This window comes from Trichechus manatus, unplaced genomic scaffold (assembly GCF_000243295.1).
Source record: "Trichechus manatus latirostris isolate Lorelei unplaced genomic scaffold, TriManLat1.0 scaffold00025, whole genome shotgun sequence".
Lineage (NCBI taxonomy): Eukaryota > Metazoa > Chordata > Mammalia > Sirenia > Trichechidae > Trichechus > Trichechus manatus.
This window is the reverse complement of record NW_004443961.1, coordinates 19992416-20015458: the sequence shown is the minus strand read 5'-3', so window position 1 is coordinate 20015458 and position 23043 is coordinate 19992416. Positions and strand designations below refer to the sequence as shown.

General features: G+C 36.5%; 1 protein-coding gene across 1 annotated transcript in view; it reads right to left on the bottom strand.

Moving 5' to 3' along the window:
* FOCAD (focadhesin) overlaps window positions 1-23043 on the bottom strand; it is a 303131-nt gene that overhangs the window by 101772 nt on the left and 178316 nt on the right. Inside the window, exons 15-19 of the mRNA XM_012554721.2 lie at window positions 22210-22260; window positions 21181-21264; window positions 14322-14460; window positions 8855-9040; window positions 6601-6722 (exon numbers count right to left, since the gene is read on the bottom strand). Of these exons, the coding sequence (XP_012410175.2) occupies window positions 6601-6722; window positions 8855-9040; window positions 14322-14460; window positions 21181-21264; window positions 22210-22260 (582 nt within the window). The remainder of the gene's footprint in view (window positions 1-6600; window positions 6723-8854; window positions 9041-14321; window positions 14461-21180; window positions 21265-22209; window positions 22261-23043) is intronic.

Here is a 23043-nt window from a genome sequence, read left to right as displayed (position 1 = left end):
AGGCATCAATTCTTTGGTCTGCCTTACTCATTGTTCAGTTTTTGCATGCATATGAAGCAAATGAAAACACCATGGCTTGGGTCAGGCACACTTTAGTCCTCAAAGTGACTTCTTTGCTTTTTAACACTTTAAAGAGGTCTTTTGCATCAGATTTGCCCAATGTAATGTGTCATTTGATTTCCTGACTGCTGCTTCCATGGGCATTGATTGTGGATCCAAGTAAAATGAAATCCTTTACAACTTCAATATTTCTGTATTTATCATGATGCTGCTTATTGGTCCAGTTATGACGACTTCTGTTTTCTTTATATTGAGGTGTAAACCATACTGAAGGCTGTGGTCTTTGATCTTCATCAGTAAGTGCTTCCGGTCCTCTTTGCTGTCAGCAAGCAAAGTTTGTCATCTGCATATGGCAGGCTGTTAATGAGTCTTCCTCCAATTCTGATACCACGTTCTTCTTCATATAGTCCAGTTTCTTAGATTATTTGCTCAGCATACAGATTGAATAACTACGGTGAAAGGATACAACCCTGATGCACACCTTTCCTGATTTTAAACCATGCAGTATCCCCTTGTTCTGTTCAAATGACTGCCTCTTTGTCTATGTACAGGTTCCACATGAATACAATTAAGTGTTTTGGAATTCCTATTCTTCACAATGTTATCCATAATTTGTTATGATCCACACAGCCGAATGCCTTTGCATAGTCAATAAAACACAGGTAAACATCTTTCTGATATTCTCTGCTTTCACCCAAGATCCATCTAACATCAGCAATGATACCCCTCATTCCACGTGGTGGTCCCTATGACTCCTTAAAGCACAGTTTAAACTACAGGAACAGAAGTGGTTGCCATGAGATCCGGGTGGGGAGAGAAGTTGACTGAAAAGGAGCATGGAAGAATTTTTTAGGGTGACAGAACTATTGTATGTCTGGATTGTGGTGGTAGTTACGTGAATGTACGTTCTTGTCAAAATTCATAGAACTAGACGCTAAAAGGGGAGAAATTTACTGTATGTAAATAATAGCTCAATAAAAATATTTTAAAAACATAGTTTGAAAATCACTGCTTTTAGAACATGTACTTCTCAAACTCTCACCTCCTACCTTCTATTACGCTCTGTACACACTTCTTTGTCATCAACATTCAAAATCCATTCTGCCTCTCATCTTTCCTGTTTCTATCAGTATTACCCATCAATATCCCAGACACCCAGATTTGAAATTCTGATTTATCCTGGACTTTTCCTTTGCCCCTCAACGAAAATGTCAAATTTACCTGTGAAATGTTTATTATATTTGTCCCTACTTTGTCCCCTCATTGGTTTGTTGTTGTGTGCCATCAAGTTGATTATGACTCATAGTGACCCTACTGGACAGAGCAGAACTGTCTTATAGTTTTCCTAGGTTGAAATCTTTACAGGAGCATATCACCAGGTCTTTTCTCCCTTGGAGCTGCTGGTGGGTTTGAACCACCAACCTTTCTGTTTGCAGCTGAGTGCTTAACCATTGCACCACCAGAGCGCTTCACTAGTTTACTCCTGACTACTTCCTACCCACATTACTATGCGGCCACCTAACTGATCTCCCAATGGCCTAAAATCTTTCCTCGTTCTAACCCATCCTAAATGCTGTTGCTATTACATTAACCCAGAACTGTTTTTCAAAAACCTTTGGTGGCTCATTAAAGAATAAAATCCAAACACTTCCGTACAATGTTCAAAGTCTTTTAGAATCAAAAGTAGACCATTTGCTCTAAGGAATAATTTGTTCTCATGTAAGAACTCTGCTGGTCAAGATTCTCAGCCAATTTTTCCCATTTGATTTCCTCCTCCTCTCTTTCACTTAATCTGTATTCTGGCTGAATTGGGTTATAAACTGTTATGGATTGAATTGTGACCCCCCAAAATATGTGTTGTAATTCCTAACCTCTATGCCTGTGGTTATAATCCCATTTAGGAATGAGTTGCCTTTGTTATGTTAATGAGGCAGGATTAGTGTAAAGTGTATCTTGAGTCAATCTCTTTTAAGATATAAAAGAGATTAAAACAAGCAAGCTAAGAAGCAGAGGTGGGGGAAGAAAGATGTCAAGCTACATGAAGATCACCGAGGAGCAAAAGGTCAGAAGAGACAAGGATCTTAGTCCAGAGCAGAGAGAGAAAGACCTCTAGAGTTGGCACCCTGAATTTGCAATTCCAGCCTCCTAAACTGTGAGAAAATAAATAACTGTTTGCTAAAGCCATCCATTTGTGGTATTTCTGTTATAGCAGCATTAGATAACTAAGACATAAACCAATTCCCAAGTCTGTCCTATACTCTACAGGACCTTTGCATTCACTGCTCCCTCTACCTTGAATGTCCTTTCTTCCTCTCATTTCTACTTACTGAAATAATTTTCCCCTCCTCTGTGCTTTCAGCCCTCTATGAACAGATCCCCTTTTATATTATTTGCGTGTAGACCTTAATCTCATACAATCCTAAGGGCAGAGATCATGTCCTGTTCATCCTGGAACCCCTCCCATGATACTCATAACAGCGTCTTGCATATAATGTTCAGTTAAGTACCTACTGAGTTTAACTGAATTAAATGTAAAGCATTTACTTTAAGACAAATTCTTGTCATGTAAAAATCATATTGCATAAGTAAGTAATCACAGAAAATTATAATGTTCAACTTTCCAACCACTCTGGAAACAAAATATTCAAAAACTTGTTTTTAACAGACTCTGCTGAACTCAAACACCCGTTGTTGATGACAGTTATTTGAAGTTATATAAAAGGATGTGTACAACATTCGTGTCAGGAACTGTTTAATTCCAAACAAAAATGCAGTGAATGACAAAGCAAAATTTTAAAGCAGGTATTATAAACTTTCTCTTTTGAAATTCACTAAATTTTTTTTTTTTTACTCGTTTCATATAGGTTCTAATTAAGTATACCTGAAATACTAGCTCAACAGAAAATATTCTGCATAGAAACACAATTCACAAATATAGAGGAATGTTGGAAGAGAGAATGAAAAAGTAGATTATGTTTTCCTCACTGATCCATATTTTATCTGAAGAAACTACACGGCCATCTAATTAGTTAATACTGTTCAGAACACATTACCAGGAAATTAGGTAGTGCTTTCTGCTTCTTGGGTGATCTTAACAAATACGATTCATTCCGTTTATAAGAAAATACTCATTTTAACAGCCCTTCATTAAATATTGGATGTCAAGCAATAAAAAATTTTGGTGACGTTGATTGTCAAATTAGAAGGGGATAAGGTAGGTAGCAGGTGAAAATAAATTTTAAAACAGGTTGTTCAGTTTTAAAAGAAAAAACTGAAGAGGAAATCAGAGTCTTAACTAGCAGTAATGTAAACATTGACAGATAAACCAAGTATCTGCAATTAATTAAAAAACTCTAATCATATAAAATAAGGCTTTTTCATACAGCCTAGTTACACACATTATTATCAAATAATAAACATATTTAACTTCAGTTGCTACATGGACTCAGAAACAAACACTAAGCCACTACATTTGGTTCTATCACATACTCTCTCTCTCTCTCACACACACACTCTCCTTCCACATTCCCAGAAGAAAAACCATTTGTACTTAGTGTTAGAGACCCCCCCAAGCCTCTCAATGTCCTATTGTTTATACATAAGAAATAATAGGCTTCAATTTTCTGCCAATAGTAATCTTGTTTGTACAAAATAATTTTTTGTTATTGCTGTCCCCTGACAAATGGTGACTGAAAGACCAGAAGGGAGGGCTTCTAGAGGACATATTTTTAAAGTAAAACCACACTCATCTCTTCGGAGGTGCATTTTGAACATTTAAAACTCTCTTTTTTTCTATCCCTCTTCCCCCACCCCCACCCCCACCCCCAACACATATCTCCCTCTCTCATTTACTCTTTTTTCTCTGCCCCCCTCCCCTCGTTCTTGTTCTCTCTCTTTTCCCTTTCCCATCAGGACAACATTAGCTTGAAAGCTGACAATTCAATCACATCTCAAGCAACCATTTACTCTGTTATTTAATAGGAGGGAGGAAAATCCCAGTTACCATAACAACTCACATCACATGGTAATTATGGAGTATCTAAAATACAGCAAACCATACTTTTCACAGTGTTTTCTAGGAAGGATGTGTAATAAGCACAGATACCACTTTTCCCCATTATTATCAGCCTTTTCATCTAATTGTTTCATATTGTGTGACTACTCACACTACTCCATATTCTTCATAAGAAATACGTTTTTAAAATCAAGAAGAAACTGAAAGGTTAATTACACTTCTTGTATTTCACACATACATTTGGGTATTTAGTGACAAAATTTAAAAGAGGCATTAAAAAAAAACAAAATTAATTTATAAGTCAAAAAGAATCAAATGCTGATCACTTAAAAAAAAGTGTACAACAAAAACGTCCATTCAGAGTAGTGCTGCCAGTAAGTCCAGATAAGGTTTCTTTGAAATAAAAATGAAAGAAGAGCTCATTATCTAATGCTGAAGTAGAAATATGGCTGGATAGTAGTGCAAGCTCAGGAAAATGTACAGTTTTTGTGCCCAAAGATAGAGAAAATAATGAAGCACAATTGCCATTCTCATACACGGACAAATCCATACCATCCAATTTAGGTGAGAGTATCATGTTAGAGTTAGAAATGCCAAAGAATGACAGCAAATTTCAAGGAAGGAAATTTTACTGTCAGCTTCCTCATCAACAGGAGTTGAGTTAAATAAATTTAAATTAAAGAGTACTTTAAAAGTACCCAAGATAATTATTAGCTGTTATTATTGCAATTTTTATTATAATTAACCAGTTCTTAAAATTCGTATTACTTGTTGTCACACAGTTTGATAAACTGTATGGCTCGTTCTCTACCTTTGCTTTTTTTTTTTTTTAAAACAAATGGGCATGTTAGATAGGGGATTATAATAAGCAGAAGATGGAATTCAAACTAAAGCCCTGTCACAGATTTGGTAATATGAAGATGGCACAATTCTGCCCAGTATGACTTTCAGTTGATTCCTAAAATAGTGATCTTATTTTCTCTTCCTTGTGAAATTTTCTAGGTTCTCTATAACATAAGCAACAAGCTATCTTACCCCCACAGAATTTGGCATGTCTCAAATAAGTTTTGATAGCATAAGTTCCATTTATCAGATGTCTTCTACAGTCCCCACATTAACACTCTTTCCTAGTTCTTTTCTTATGGTAACTTTTTGAATGACTTTCTAAGACTTTACACTTTAGGTGGCCCTCAAATACCTATAGACATAGCTTAAAAAAACAAAAAATTATCAAGTATCTCCCTTCTCTGTGCCAACTAATGACACGCTAATGGAAAACTAATGTAGAGATAACCTATGCTTTTCCCACTTTCATGAAATTAAAATCCTCTTCTTCCCAGAGATCCTCCTTCCCTCTTTAGTTGAATGAAGTTATTGTATTAGACAAAAAAGGTTCAACCTAAACATATGAAAGGAAAATGGGCAGCATAAAAAAAACAACCCGTTGCTATCAAGCTGATTCCTACTCGGTGACCCTACAGGACAGAGTAGAGTTGCCCCACATGGTTTCCACAGAGCAGCTGGTGGATTTGAACTGCTGACCTTTTGGTTAGCAGCCTGAGCTCTTAACCACTACACCACCAGGACTCTAAGCATTAAAAAAAAAAAAAGAGGTCTTTAAAAACCCTGTGTACTCTGCTATGCTATTAAACTGGTGGTAATTGGTATAATACAGAATATAACTGAGCCAAATTAGCAATTCTGGGATTTATAAATCGGGCATCAAAATAAAATGTTATATACACATATTTTATAAGTGCTAATTATTTTTACATTAAGTCCATTAAATGTTTACGATAAACATATTTTCTGTTATAACTGGTATAAAACCTGTTATGTCTAAATTATAAAATAACTCCCTTTGGTGTGATTTTTTTTTTGTCATTTACACATATATTTTAATTTATATACACCTGAATGAAAAACTGCGTGTAATAACATACGTTTCCCAAGTGCTTCCAGTTTCTCTCTTCCTCTGCCATTGCTACAACTTGCAATGGTCAGATTTCTGCAAATCATCTAACAGCATCACATATTTTATTTAAAAGGGTAGCTTAAAGGAAAAATAAAATAAAAACTAAAACCAAGGGTTTTTTTCCCTAAACACTTTTTATTTACTGTTAATTCCCAATACTCCAAAATCTAAACACTAGTGCCCTGCATACCTGCAAAGCATTAGAATGAAGAAATAGGCAATATTATTTCTTTAAATAGTAAGTTGATATTTATTCTAAACAGTGAAAGTTAAATATTGATGCAATAAACCAAATTCCTGGACACTACTCCCTAATAATTAGGCTAAACAGTAGGGGAAGCATGCCAGTTGCTTTCAGAAGTACATTAAAATATTTTAGTATTCAGTTGGGTCAGCTAGTTTGGTTGCCTTTAAAAGCAGCTTATGTTATGATAAAGAGAAAAATTGCATTATTGGTGGTCAGTATTTCATAAGCATAAAGTGAAGGAAGGAAACCCCAAAACATATACAAAGAAAGAAGAGCCTATTCAGACTATGGAGAGGTACCTACCTCATGCACAAGAGCAAGTGATGTCTGCTTGAAACTTCGCCCTCTACTGGCCATCAATCGATTCAATGGTTTGCCATCTTTACTCTGATACATTGAAATATCGTAACAAAATAACATGCCACCTTTAAAAAAAGAAACTTATAAAAAACATTCTTACGGTAAAAATTTATTAGTTACATTCTCAGGAATCCATACTTAATCAATCTGGATAGGGAGATTTAGCAATGAAAAGAGAATTTGCTAAGCAAATTATGATTTTTGACTACTGGTATATAAGGAAAGGCAGAAGAAATATAAAAAGTTATTATATTTAAAATATCTCTTAGTTACAAGTTATTATTTATAAGTGCATTATTCATTTGTAAATAAACGAACAAATTTATAATTCATGACCGTTTTAAATTTTCATTCTAAAATTTGTGAGCAGTTACTTCTGAGTTTGTATTGTTTTTTTTAAATAAATTTAAAGAGAAATGCTTATACATATTAATCATTGTAAATGCTGGATAACATGAGTTCTTTCAATTTTTACTCATGAGTGAACAAGATTTCCCCCATACTCAGATACATTCATTCTCCCTCTTTTCCTCCCTCATGCTTCTTTAACCCTTCTCCTCCCTGTCCTCACTGCGGTCAATTAAGTTTTCACTCCAGCCCACCCTCAGTGTCACTGGAAAGCAGTGGCAGGCAGTCAAGTGCTATAGGATGAGTTAGGGTAGTCTCGGAAACTACTTGGGGATTTTGAGCCAATGAGACAACACATCCAAGGACCACTGAGATTGTGGATTTGTCTATTTTTTCTTTTAGTTCTGATAATTTTTGTCTTATACATTTTGAAGCTATGTTACTTAATGTATATAGATTAGAATTGTGCTATTTTACTATTTAAACAATTTTTTACCTTCACGAAATGTTCCCTTCATTTCAAGCCTCTTCATATGCGTCTAGTACTTTTTCATTGTATGCTGGCGAGCATACGAAAGAACTGTAGAGGCTCTAATGGATGTTATCTTCTTCCTGACAGGAGTTTCTCCTTTCCTCTGTTAGGCAGATAGGGTGGGGGACTGATCATCTCAATTTAACCAGGGACCGAGCTGGATTAGGCTTGAGCCCTGGTGGTGCAATGGGTAAGCACTCAGCTGCTAACTGAAAGATCAGTGGCTGGAACCCACCAGCTGCTCTGCAGGAGAAAGATGTAGCAGTCTGCTTTCGTAACGATTACAACCTTGGAAACCCTATGGGGTAGTTCTGCTCTGTACTAAAGGGTTGCTATGAGTCAGAACCAACTTGATGGCAATGAGTTTGGGTTTATAGATATGGTAAATCTCAGTCTAGATTCGGCTCACCCCTGTCTTTAGGGCATGCCTCCTCCAACATTTTCAACTCATAGTCTAAGGAGTCTTTGACTCCTTAGTCCCAAAAGATTATGGGAGATTCAGGTCCACCCTTCAGAGGTTTTCAGCTTAGTTTTTTAGTTTCCCGTCCCATAGAGTTTCAAAATTTGACAAATATCTTGAAGGAGGCTGTGTGTGTGATGCCCTTCAAGTCCCTAGTTTTGTCACTCCAGCATCATCTGAATGCCAAGATCTCTGCTGGTTTCTCTGCCTCTTACACCAGCCTCCTACCAAGTCAAGCCTGAGTTCCCAGCCTCTACTGTGGCCAGAAAAACCTCAGGTGAGAGCACTTGTAGATCTTCAGGATCAATTCACTACTCCTCTGAGGGCTTCCCTCTCAGATGTGTTTTGTTTTCAGGCCACTTCTCCTAGCTCGTCTTTGTTTCCCAAGCACCACAAGACTGAAGGAGAGTTCACAGTGCCAGAAGCTTTCAGTCTAGCTCATTAGCTTTCTGTGCAAACTCAATCTTCAGCAAACATTTTATGGCAAAAATCTCCAATTTATCACCTCACGCAACCACTAAAAGCTCCACTGGTTTTTCTTTCCTCCAACAAGCCTCTGCCTGGGCCAAGCCCCAGTCCCTAATCTATGATCAGAATCAGGGAATGTTTATTTAAAAAAAAAAAAAAAGTAGAATTTTCTCCCCATTCTGAAATTTTGGTCTATCTATCTTTGCTTCCACAGTTCTCTGATGCCTGTTAAAATGTGATTTTTAAAAAATTTTTGTAACTTACATAGCGGTGTCTAGCTGTTGTTAGCGGCAGCAATGCCCTGCCATGACCTATCACGTTCTATCTGGAAGCAGAAGTTGAATCATTACATTGAAAACCCGTACCTTAATACTACGCACTCTACTCACCGGCAAGGCCAGGTTTCAATCCTGGTTGCTTGTTTGTTTCATACATTTTCAACATAAAATTGGGGATTCCTGCAATAGTCTTTCCTTGATCTGAACGGACACCTCCTTTTAATGCAGAGTGATACACCCCACGGGGCATATTCACCATTTCTTGTTTCACAAGTGATGTAAAAAATTCCTCCAAAGCTGAAAGAGGATAAACGAATAACAAAAGTAGATTAAATACAGTACGCTGAAAAGAAATATTCATTCTTAACTTCTATATAAACAACTTAGCTATACTTTAGACCAAACTTAACATGGCAAAAACAGAACTCTTGATCCCCATCCCCCTCTTAGTCTTTTCCCAGTCTTCCTCAAATCAGAACATGGCATCCAGTCACACAAGCTTAAAAACTTAGGAGTCATTCTTAACTCCTCTCTTTCCCTCACTCCTTACATCTAACCCATTAGCAAGTCCTTCTGGGTCTACCGTCAAAACACATTCCAAATCCATCCATTTCTCTCCATCTTCATTATTACTTGCCTAGTCATCATCTTCTCTCATTCTTATCTAGACTAATGTAAAAACTAGTGTCTTGATTTCTTCTCCTCATGACCACCCCTATAATCCATTGTCTATCCAGAAGTCAGAATGTTATGTTTTATGCCTCCCTAAAATCTTCCAATGGTTTTTCACTGCACATAGAATAACATCAGAACTTTTAACTATTAACACCAACGTTCATCGCAGCGCTATTCACAATAGCCCAAAATTCGAAACAACCAAAATGTCCATCAACAGATGCATGAATAAACAAAATGTGGTATATATACATACAATGGAATATTACTCAGCCATAAAGAGGAATAAAGTCCTGATGCATGCCTCAGCATGGATGAAGTTAAAGGACATTATGCTGAGTGAAATAAGTCAGACACAAAAGGATAAATACTGTATGATACAACTTATATGAAATATGTTTGTTGTTGTTAGGTGCCATCAAGTCGATTCCTACTCATATACATAGAAACCATAAGTAATGACTGGTTACCAAGGCAGGGGAGGGAGGGGGAAAGTGGGGGATTTTTGCTTAGAATGCATTGAATGTATGTTACTGGTGGTGGGATAATTTAGAAAAAGATAGCGAGAACGGTTGTACAACTTGAAGAATGTAATCAATGTCACTGAAGTATGTATGTAGAAATTGATGAAATATTGAATGTTTCATTGTATGTATATCCCTACAATAAAAAACAAAACAAAAACAAAAACTTTCTGACTGTGATCAAGGCCTTCTACGATCTAGTCCCTGATTCTCCCTCTGACCCCATCTTCTACCACCCTCCTTCCTTGCTAACTATGTTAAAGCCACATTTCCTTTTTGCCTTCTTTCCATTACTCAAAAACACAAAGTCCATATCTAAGTCAGGTCCATTGCACTCGCTGTTCCTTCTATCTGAAACACACTAGCCTCAGAGTTTCATGTCACTGGAGTCTTTGTGTCATTAAGGTCTTTTCAGACAGTGACTTCCATGACTATCCATCATTCTATTACCAATATTGGTACAATCAATAAAAAATGAAGTGTTAGTTCATTATTTCTTTGCTTGTGTTCTTTCTAATTCATCCCAAGATCTTTATCCCTTGCTATTTTACTTGTTACAAGAAAACAATAAGATGTCCAACAAGATATTTTACATTTAAGTGTCATTTTTCTATGTACCACTAGAGGCTGCCCAATGCAGAAACAGAAACAACCAAAACATTAAAACGAAACAAATCATATGGAGTAGAAAACCACAACAAAAAAGGAAACCACTGCATGTGTCTCTTATTATAGGAACAAAAAACAAGGGTCCACCTAACTAAACTGGAATTTCATTCTGAATAGATCTAAAAGTCTCCTTAAAAACAACCATGATTAAATTAAAGGCAGCAAGTACTCACTGGAACATCTACTACATATATGCAGTTTTGTCCTTCCTAAAAAGAAGCCTTCTAGACACATCCAAGCTTCTCCAGTTAATAGCCCATAGAACACCTGTGGGATGTTTTCCATTTATGCCTCCAGATCCACTCTTTACCCTTCTCCACCCTGTTCTGTGCCCTGGAGAATAACTTTAAGGATTTTATCAACAGGCTTCCTTGTCTTCTGGTTGGGTTCAGCCAATGAGACACTGGCAGGAGATCAGAGGGTAGAAACAAGAGTGAGGTCAGGGGATGTATTCTCCAGACACGCCTGCAGGATTGCTGCAGGTTCCCTGCATCTCTCTTCTGAGGGCCATGGCTCCTGTTAGGCAGCCATATCTTGTGATACAGATGCTCCCTCTTATTCTGGTAACTGCTCCTTCCTTTGCCCCTTCAAGCCTAGGGACATTAACCACTCTGGGATGATTCACTATCCCTTATAAAATTCCCTTAACCTGATAACACAATTGTAAATAGCCCCTTTATCAAACTCTTCTCAATGACTCTCTCTGAATGTGTCCTCCCTTTCCTGTCATGACCCTGATCAATACATCATCTAAATGAAAGCGATGAGTGACACACAATTGCAGGACATATACCCCAATTCCTACAAACACATGCACATGTGTAACTGCTTCAAGCTGGGCGTGAGTACATACTTTTCAGAATGTATCTATTAATCATCTGTTTGTGAGAATAGAGAACCTATGGTGAGGAGAAGAAAAAAAAAGAAGATAATTTCATGTTCTCTCAGAAGGGTCCTATCCTGGCAACAGCTGCACACGTTAAGGGCCAGGTACACATCTGCACATGGACTAAAAACCACTCTTGAGAGGAGGAAAGTCTAACGCAGGAACCGAAATTTGTCTCTCTCTCAAACTCTTCAGCAAACAAGGGATTCGCAAGTAACTCCAGCCTCAAAAGTAGTTTAAAAGCGGGTAAGATGCTTTGAAGGAGCCCTGGTGGCACAGTGGTTAAAGCGCTCAGCTGCTAACCGAAAGGTCAGCAGTGGTGCAAACCCGCCAGCCGCTCCCCGGAAGAAAGATGTGGCAATCTGCTTTCATAAAATTTACAGCCTTGGAAACCCTATGGGGCAGTTCTACTCCGTCCTATAGGGTCGCTATGAGTCGGAATTGACTTGACAGCAGTAGGTTGTTGTTGTGTAAGATGCTTTGAGGCTGAGTGTACCCAATATATGGTGCCCCACGTTTCCCCAGTGCTAAGCCAGGATTTCTCCGTTGTCTTTGAGCCTTGCTCTAGTCTCTTCTTCTAGAAGACCGCGTGTGAATTTGAGAAGAAGCTGAAAGTTTGTAGGACACAGAGCATTAGATATAAATTTTTAAAACAACCTAAATGTCCATCACGCGAGGGGATAAACAAACCATGGTACATCCATACAATGGAATATTACTCAGCAATAAAAAGGAGCAAACACTTGCTATACACAACAGTTTGGATGGATTTCAAGGATATTATGCTGAGTGAAAAAAAGCCAGTCTCAAAAGTTTACATAGTGTATGGAAAAAAAGACCTGGTGAAATCCAAATAGGCCTCCAGTTTAGTTAACAGTATTATACCAATGTCACTTTTCTGGTTTTAATAACGTATTATGGTTAAGTAAGATGTTATTAATGGAAGCAGCTGAGTAAAAGGTACATAGGAACTCTCTAAACTATTTTTGCAACTTCTTGTAAATCTAAAGTTATTTCAAAATAAGAGCATTTAAAAAAAAACCAAAAGCAGTAACATTCCTATTTAAAATAATACAAATTACTGGATTTACTTTGCAGCTGCTTTTCCATTTCTTTGAAAGGGACTAACAGGAGACAAGGGCCAGGATTCACTTACTTTCAGTGCAATCCAGTTTTCTGCCTGTAGCACTTAGCAACCTAATAAATATTATCCACTGTGTTCCTGCTAGGGGTTTCTAAGGCTGGTTTCTTTTTTCTCATTCTCTTTTTAGTCCCCCAGTAATCACAGGGAGCCCTAGTGGCACAGTGTTTAAGAGTTTGGCTGTTAACCAAAAAGTCGCAGTTCGAATCCACTAGTCACTCCTTGGAAACTCTATGGGGCAGTTCTACTCTGTCCTATAGGGTCGCTATAAGTCAGAATAGACTCAACAGCAATGGGTCTGGTCTGGTCAGTAATCACAGGGAAAGTGAGGCACAGAAAAATGCAGTACTTTGCCCCTGGAGATAGGATTTGTCAGATATAGATAGCATCCGGACCACTCACAGGACTCCTCACTGCAATTTTTTAATTTTATAAATTAAATATAATATAGATATATTTGTTGATCTCAAATACTCCATTTCTTTCTCAAGGAAAAGCCCTGGCAACCATTAAATACAAACAATGAAGAAGAACCAGTTAATGGCCACCACAGCATTGCATATACGGAGGGGAGAGGACAGAAAACAATAGCACGCCTTGGCAACAAACATCATCTCCCCTTCTCCTTCTTCTAATGCCACAGACTGGAGTGGGGAGTTCATAGAAGATCTCAAAGTCATTTAAAAAAAAAAGTGCAAAAGGACACTGACTCTAAAGGTTATTTTAAGATAGAGAAGGAATGCTGGATAACTGGAGGCTTTCTCCTTCCTTGGACCCACAATTAACCAACCACAGGGGAGGTCCTAGACTGTTCTTCCCCATTCCTACCTTGTAGGTTTCCAGAGTCTAGGACCAAACAAGGTAATAGATGGATGCTCAGCAAAATGTTGGCTAACACTTAAAAGCTACTTAATCACAACGGATCATTCCAGAAAACATTTTTAATAATCAGAAAATAAAATTTAAAACAAAATAATGTAAATTCCCAATCACAGTCCACAACCAAATAAAATTTCTCAGAGGGTACCATCCACTGTTTCTTGGGTAGGGTATACAATAATAGAGGCAGGTCAGTATTTCTAAACATAATATCCATATAGATTAATTACCACATGCAAGCATTAAAATAGTTTTTAAAATGTAAAGAGCCATGTAAGTTTTATATCAAAACTGAATGATCACACAATTTGATCCATTTAGAAAAAGCATTATAAAAGTTTTTAAAAAGAAAGTTCTCAACAGAAAAAGTTCTCAAATATCAGTACTGTCTTTGGAGTAACTATAAAAAGAATAAATGTATAATGATGAAACTATCCGCTAAATCTCTGAAGAAAGATTCTAATGATCTTTTCACTTTCTTTATATTTGACTCAAATAATGGTTCTTGATTATATAAACTAAGTGAATCCCACTGCAAATTGTGTCAGTGAGATGGTTATTTAAAATCCAGTTCAATTTTACTCAAGTCTAACTACTTTTTTCCTTCTTTCTTTTTGGTATGTTCTGAATACCTTACAACCTCAAGTAGTCCCTATATAGAACAGATGGGTGCATTTAACATTTCAGTTAGAAAATAAGTACCTAAGATTAAAGTAAGCTATCGTATGTATATATTACATAAGAACACAACTAATCGGACAAGTAAAATCACTGAAAAATGCCAGCTTCACTGCCACTAGTCACCTGGTAAAACTGAAGGAGCAGTAAGTGACAACAGTTTGAGATAGCAAAAACCAGGAATTGAAAGGTCCACTTCCTTTTCATCACCCTCATCATCTTCTTCTTCATCTAGCTCATCAGAAACAGGAATTTCTGGTCTTATCTGAAATAATAACAAGTGATGAGATTATAGAAAGGGCAATATTAAAACATTATGTGAAGTCTTTTCTTTGTCCTCTTTGTGTCAAGACTGAAAGATTGAGTTAGACTCCATCACTCTGTAATATCAAAAAAAAAAAAGATTAATTTAAAAAAAAAATCTATTCGCTTTCCAGATTAACGAAATGGTAAGCTCTAGTCATTTTATTAGATAAGTTCCATGTAAAGAACATATAGTAATACAGTATGAAAATCACTCTAAACCAGCATAAGCAATGACTATTATAGAAAACTAATAAAATTTTATACCAGGAGATAATAAAATGTAAACACTGACATATTCAATATATTAAACTTCTTTGGCTTGTGATTAAATATTTGCCTTGTCTGAATACTTATTGTTATTTTCTTTTTAATTTGTGGTTTCAGCCTGTATCTCTGTGCCAAAGTGTAAAATCCTCCAGTAGAACATATACTAGAGATCAGGGAGGGGCAGAATGCTTTAGTTGATTTTTTTTTTTAAAGACTTGGCAGCTTGTTGCTATGGAATATAAAAACACTAAAATCTATAATCAGTAGCTATACTTTACTGTGTAATTTACAATTTGCAAGATTTTGTGGTTGTTCTGTGATTAGTTAAGTTTATTTGAACCAAAAATAAAAAATGAAAAAAGATTACCACTATTGTAGTTTCCACAAGATATAACTGTTAAGCAATTAATTAAATTTTTAATACTTTCAATGACATACCATCATAATGCTCACATGCAGACAATTAAGCATTAGGGGAGGAAATCAAAATATGTAAAAGTGGTTGCTATAACCATAAAGTGCCAGAAACCAGTCATTACCATTAGCCTGTCTCCTGGAGTTATTTTTAGAAATAATTAACAATTCCTGCAGACTGCCTTCTTCATAGGTCCCCAAAGCACTGTTCCATCTAGGAACTGCACTGAGTCAGGATTCTTGCAGGAGGATAGAAGACAACAGACAGAAAATGCTTCTCTTCAGTATAATAAGCTCAACTCCAATGAAGCCTTTCAACCATAACTAGTGTTCTCTTCACTAGCCAAGAAGGAGTAAAAGCCGCCTAACTACCCGAGAGCTTTCCAAGACAAGACTTATTCTAATTCACTACTGAGTACCTAATTCTCAGAGGGCTGAGCCAGCCATAATTACACAGCTAACAATCAGGTATGCTTCCCTGATATGGCATGACAGAGTTTGTTGACATTACTGCACATCAGAGAAATCCTGGAATGTTTGTAAACCCTTTGGCTCTGATAAGCAGAGCGTTCCAAGTGCCCTTGGTCTGAGTACATATTTGGAATTTGCCAGGTTAGCATCATCAAAAGTTGTCTTAGAGATTCAAACTAGTCCAGGTTGTCTAAAAAAAGTCCCCAATAAGAAGTTAGTTCTAGATCTCCTTGCCATGTGTCCTGACTTTTTACATATCACAGCACAAGCTGAAAATAATATGGGAACAGCATAACAGAGGAAACAGACAACGATGCTTACAGCTGGAGATCAGATCAGCTGGAGACTAGATCGGTAACCTATCTGTGACACCCTGGTACACCAGAGCACTGGGAAGCTCTGACATACATCATACTCACAAGTGACAGGAGATTTGGGGAGGTGGAGCACAGAGGTGAACACTTAAGCTAGTATGAAAACTCAAAGACAAGATGAGGATGTGGACAAATCAGAATCTTCATACATTGCTGGTGGGAATGTAAAATGGTGCAGCCACTTTGAAAAGCAGTGTGAAAGTTTCTCAAAAAGTTAACTATACAGTTACTACATGGCACAGCAATTCCATTCACAGGCATATAACCAAGAGAAATGAAAATATACACACACAAGAACTTGTACATGAATGTTCATGGCAGCATTTTCCATAATTGCAAAAAAGTGGAGCAACTCAAATGTCCATCAACTGATGAATGCATCAACAAAATGTAGTATATCCATACAACGGAATATTTATTATTCTGTCATAAAAATGAATCAACTATTGATATATGCTAAAATATGAATGAAACCATAAAAAAATTATTCTAAGTGAAAGAAGACAGCCATAAAATGTGACTTACTGTATGATTCTATTTACATGAAATGTTCAAAATAGACAAATCCATAGAGACAGAAAGTAGATAAGTGGTTCCTTTGGGCTGGGGGAGGGGAAGGATAAAATGGGAATTGAACGTGAATACTGTTTCTTTTAAGGGAGACAGAAATATTCTAAAATTAGACTGTGGTGATGGTTGCACAAAAACAGTGTTAATATACTAAAACCACTGAATTACACACTTTAAATGGGTAAATTTATGCTATGTGAATTATATCAACAAAAGTTTTTTAAAAAGAAAGGAAGAAATGAAGGAAGGAGGAAGACTATATTCCAAAATAAAAAAAAAAAAAAAGATGGAGAAGCAGGGAAAGGGAGCGGGGGAGGAGAAGGAGAAGAAGAAAATAAAGACCCAACCTACAGGGAGGCCTTAGACTGGTGTGTCAACTATACCAAATGACCCAATGCTTCCAAATCCAGAATTATTTAGGAAAAAAGAGATATCATTTTTGCACACATTTTATCACATCTAGTCCTGCTCAAACTAAATTACTTAAAATAAGTCACAGCACCCAGGCCATCAATACTTCTGCAACCCACTAAAGAAAGTTTTGTTGTTAGGTGCCATCCAGTCGGTTCCAACTCTTAGCAACCCTGTGTATAACAGAACGAAACACTGCCCGCTCCTTTGTCATCCTCACAATCATTGCTATGTTTGAGCCTATTACTAAAGAAAGACTTGAGGATTAAAAAAAAATAAATAAAGAAGAGACTTGAAAAAAGACGAAAGAAAGACTTGAAGATTAAAAATAAAAAAGGTGACCCATCCATCCATCTTAAACTGTCTAATTTCTTACATAACTGGGTGCCTATACTAGTTTATATGCTATGAGGTAGATGGCATGTTTCTGCATTTCACATATGCATGTATTTTAACAAATCACAATTGTACTGTAATTTAAGTATAAATGATATACTTTACATACTTATGGTCCAACCATTCCTTCAATTTGTTTCCTCGAAGATGAGTTGATTCTCCCTGGAAACTGAGCCTTATTGTCAGACCACAGTTCCATTATACTTCTCTCTCCTCTTCTGCTCACCTCTTAAATATTTGTTACATTTTTCCAACTTCCCTATTCTAACCCCAGTCTTTTCCTTTTGTTTGTGTGCAATGAATGAACAAGATCAATGTGAGTACAACTAGGGGGAGTCAAGAAGAGTCATATGAAAGAATACCTGTTAAAGTTGTAACGTATTGGCAATTGTATTACATTAGTTGTCGAAACACCCAGGAAAAACTACATGTATATTTAAAACACACACACACCACAACCACCACCAGCACAACAAAACTCTTCCAATTAGAGCTAAGCTTTGTTGAAACACGTAAATGGACAGCCAAACATATAATGACAAATTACTTTTAAAATCTGCTTCAAATTGAATACTGGAAAACTTATGCTTACAAAATGCCTCACTGTGGGTTGGTTCCAAGTCCGATAACTTTTCAATCATCCTTCTGTATATATAACCTCTGAAAATCCAGGAGTTTATGCATAAACAGAAGATTTTATTTGGAACACGTCAAGTATCTGCATAAATTCATTTTAAAAGAGAAACAGCTTCTGATGAATGCAATGACGTTCACTTAAATCAAAGCCAAAGAGGTTACACCAAATTTATACCAACCCTGGATGCATAATCAGTTCTTTCGTATTACTCACTTCTAAAATTAACTCCAGAAATCAACAAAACAATCTATCTTCAGATCTCTATAATGAAAAGTTTAATTTTTAAATAGCTTCATATTCCATATTGAACCTCAGTCAAGACAGAAGAGTCAATCTTCTGCCTAAATGTTGCTCCGTTATTCTTTTATAAGAAAAACTGTTCTGTATAGTTTGTTTTTCCTGGTGCTAGAGAAGTCAGGCGAGAAGGATAGATAGCTAAAAACAAAGCAAAACAAAACAACAACAAAAAAATAAACACAGAAGAAATACAAAGTGGAAGTGAAAAAATTATTCTAGTCTATTTTTCAATATTACAAACAACAGGCTTTCAAAGAAGCCCCCAAATTTTTGTACCAACTTTAGATTTGCAAATTTAAAGTGATTAACAATGATATTTTTACAAACCAACAAAACATATGCATTAATTCAACATTCCCAACTCATAAGTCAGGGTCTAGCACTTAGTAATGTTCACTAAATAACTATTAAGCCAATACAAGTGTTAGGTATATATTGCCTCTAAGTCCACAGGATTTCCTAATAATAAACCAGTGACAAGAAAGATAAATTTGGTATTCAAATCCCTAACTCACATAGTGTCTCATTCAGGTCTACCATCCACTGACATTTTCCATCTCCCTAAATCTTCCTTCTGATGTCTGTCAATTCCTCTTGCTCCTTTTGTTCTACCCGGCCTGTTAGCTTTCAATTGCCCCTGGTGCAGAGTGGACAATCTCTGACAACAAAGAAGAATCTTGGGTTTTGTATTACAGAAGACCCCACCTGGCAGGGACTTTTCAAGCATTTGAAAATATGCTTTTACAGAAAACGAGCCTCAGTTTTCAGTCACTGACATCATCTACGAAACAGAAGTGGAGAGTTGAGTTCATTGTATCCTTAGCCTTTGGAGACTTGTGTGGGATACGAACACTTTGACCACTCTCTGGACTTTTAGGTATTTAAACAGCCAAGCTAAAAAGCAGTAATCAGTTTTTAAAAAGAAGAAGAATACATGGTACAATCTTAGAAGTAATGATCCTCCATGAGACTCTGGACATCAGAGTGGAGAAGACCTTTTCAAACCACTTATACTCCCTCATCCCAATTCCAGTTGAAAATATCCACCATAGTGAACAACTGTTACTTCTGGGAGTGGGTCATATCCCAGAAGGGGGTTGGGGGAGGAACAAGATTGAAAAGAAAGCTTTAAAAAAATAAGCCTACATAAGCTTTCCTTTATAGTTCTTTGCACTCTGACGGTAAAAACCTAAACATATATAAAAACGCCAACCCTGAGTACATCGCTACCCTTCATATTGGAAGGTATAAAGAAATATTTAAGGCTATTCAGGGATTAGCGGGTTTAGAAGAGTTGTATTAAAGAAGTAGCTAACATTTGACTGAGTACAGCATTTAATTGAATATAAACTCTAACAAACATAATCAGAAACTGAAAATGACCCTAAGGTAGGGGAAAACATAAATATGTCAATATTTCAAAAGGTAGAGCTTAAACAGTTAAGAGTATGTGGGAGTTACTTAATAAAAGCTCTTACTCTAACTGGAATATTTCTGAAATAACAGCTAAAAATAAATGTAACTGTTATGCTGTGATCTAAATGAGCAATTGCTTATTAAAAAATAACAGTAATAAAAAGGCATCTCTCCACATGCTGTAGCTAATCTGTTGGTAATTTTCATATTCAATTTATATGTAGAGTTACTTCTTCTTTTTTTTTTTTTTTTAGCAGCTATACCCAAAACCAAACCCATTGCCATCAAGTTGATTCTGACTCATAGCGCTGTATGTGTTGCTAATTACCATAGTGTACTTTGAAGTCTTGTCTTTTAATTTTATGGGTCACAGAACACCTTTCTTAAGCCTTCCCATTTGTAAAAACTGGACACCACATTGGCCAATCAGACTTTATGAGTCCTCAAAAACTTGGGACATCTTGTCTTATTTAAGATTTGGTTTTACAAGAGCTATCTTTAGTCTCCTGTATATGGTGGCTCCAACAGAAGTTTTCCTGGTTCCTACTGGCATCAAATCTCTGTATGAAAATCAATTCAGAAGAAAAAAATCAAACCCATTTTAATACCTGAGGATCCCTAGAAATTCATGCCAAACTTTATTACCAGTTCACCTCAAGGATTGATTCTGAGTAACATTACACATAACTTCATCTAACAAAGTATCTGCCTTACATGCTAAAGGCATTCAATAAACATTGGTATGCATTTAAACTGGTGGTGACACTAAATGTGAAAGCAAGCATTAACTCCTTAACATGACTTCTTAATTTAAAGTTGACTATATTAGTTAGATACTAGAAATTATTGTACATTTTTAGTTTAGTTAAAAATGAAGATAACATCATACTATACGCTAACTCTTAAAAGATAGTGGTATTTTCTTCATCCAGTTCTCCAGGGCTAACCTATGTATCATTTCACAGTGTAACAATAAAAAGGAGATTTTTTTTCATATGGCATCTCAATTCTTCATCACAAATAAAGATCTCTGGCTGCACGGGTGGTATAAAATCTTAGTCTATGCAGGCCATGCTTGGATTTGAAGTCCTTGAAGTCCAAGATGGCATGCTGACTTGGCAAAGTGGTTCCTACGGTGGTACAGACCTTCTGGAGCAAGCCATTGGCAGAGGAATGCAGCCAGACACCCAGTCACCTTAAGGAGACTTTATTTGCACCATACGTGTCTTCCATCTGCTCCAAAGCCTAAGACTTCCACAGTCTTTTACAGATTAAACAAATAATTAACATAAACTCTTATCTTTTATGGACAACATATCTAGTTACATACACAGCACTCAGTAAGGATCTCCTAAGAGAGAGGATACATTATAAAGCTGTAAAACCCAGCATTAAGAGATAATGGTGGGAAAGCAGAAATGCCTACCTTTTCAGGCAGATGAAGAATGGTGTGCTCCCCTGCGCTAAACTGTGACAGAGATTTATATGCAGCATTTGCTACAACTGGGTCCTAGATGGGGGTAAAAGAAAAGTCAACAAACAAAAGAAAAAACACATATTAAATATCAAGTCTGGAGGAAGAAAAATATCCTTCCCCCATGAGCCTCAAGGTTTTATAATTTGTGCTTTAGGAATGATATCCAAGCTTTGCTTCGGCCAAAAGGATATATACTAGCAATTTCAGAAATGAGATTAGGGAACTTCATCCTCATTTCTAAAGCAAACATGAAGGAAGGAGTGAAAGGACCTGAGGTGGGAAATAAGAACAAATGGAAAAATTATCTGCATTAAACATTTTTCTGGAGAACATGCCCCAGTTTCAAAATAGAAACAAAATACCATTGGGCAGAGGATCAGAAGCACTAAATTTTTATCCTAGTTTGGACATTAAACATAAAGTAACTCATAACTGCTCAGGTTCCCACGAGGTAAAACAGTTTAGTGGAAGGAGTATGAGGGTTAAGAGTCTGATAGGTCTGGGTTTCAGCGCTGGTTATCCAACTTTTAAACGGGCAAGCTAGCCTTTTGGAATTTAAGCTCTTTCACCCATGAGATGGGTATAACACCACTTACACCCTCTTCTCTATACTACTCCTTGACTGGAAAAGGCATCTAAAAAATGGACCGGATTTTTTTGCTTGTTTGTTTGGTATGCTTGTTGGTGGGGGAAAGGGGCAAAACAAAAGGGAAAGGGCCATATGAAAACACGAGATCATGGCGACAGTCCTTCACATTTGTCAGATTCACAAAGTATTAAGTTTACTTTATGGCAAAAAATGTAACAATGGGCATAAATTGAGAATAATTTCTAAAAGCTAAACTTACTAATAGTCACAATTTTTTAAAATCCTGAATTCATTATTTCAAAGGAGTTACATCTTTTATTCTAAAAGTCTTATTTCACAATTCTTTTCCCAGATTTGTTTTGTTTCACTGATACCCTGTGTGACAGTACCTTGTTTTGAGTTTGAGTCCAGAGGAAGCTGAGGACTTGAACTTTAAAATTCTGAAAAGTCAGCAAACAACAGAATGCATTTTTAAGATAAAGCTAAAACTAAGAGAATAAACAATCTAAAAAAAAAAAGTCAGTCACTTTAAAAATTATACCACCAATAATTGTCTTAACCTGTATTTACTTATCATTCATAAAATGAAAATACTCAGAAACAGACCCATAATCTAAACACATGGCTATCTTAAATACATAGAGATGTTAAGATGATTAAATTTATAAGCCTAACCATTTCTTACTGACCTCCTCAGGTCCTAGTACAAACGTCACTCCCCTACCCTCTTTCATACCACTGTTCCTGATCCCCTACCCAGAAGAGAGTTCTCTCTTCTCTAAACTTCCATAGACACGTGGAATACCTTAGCATCTGGTATGACAATCTGTGTGTGTATGTGTGGTTCATTAGCTATCAAGTTGTACACTCTTTAGTGCAATGACTGTGTCTTTTCCATTTTAAAAAACCACAGAGCCTATAACAGTTCCTCAAAGGGGATAAATATTAAATAAATTATTGACTGAACATAAAAAGCCCGCTGTCTTCTAGCACTCAGTGTCTTCTTCATTTCAGTCACATCTAACTTCTTGTTCTTCTAAATCACATTAGGTTGTTCTATATCCCCTTGCTTTTGCACATTATATTCCCCAAAACTTCAATGGGAAGCAACATTTTACTAATTCCTCACAGACCAAGTCAAAGAGTACCATCACACTCCCTTGATTAACTATATTCATCAAATGTTATTACAGTTATCATTGCATCTCCTTTCCTAACACTGA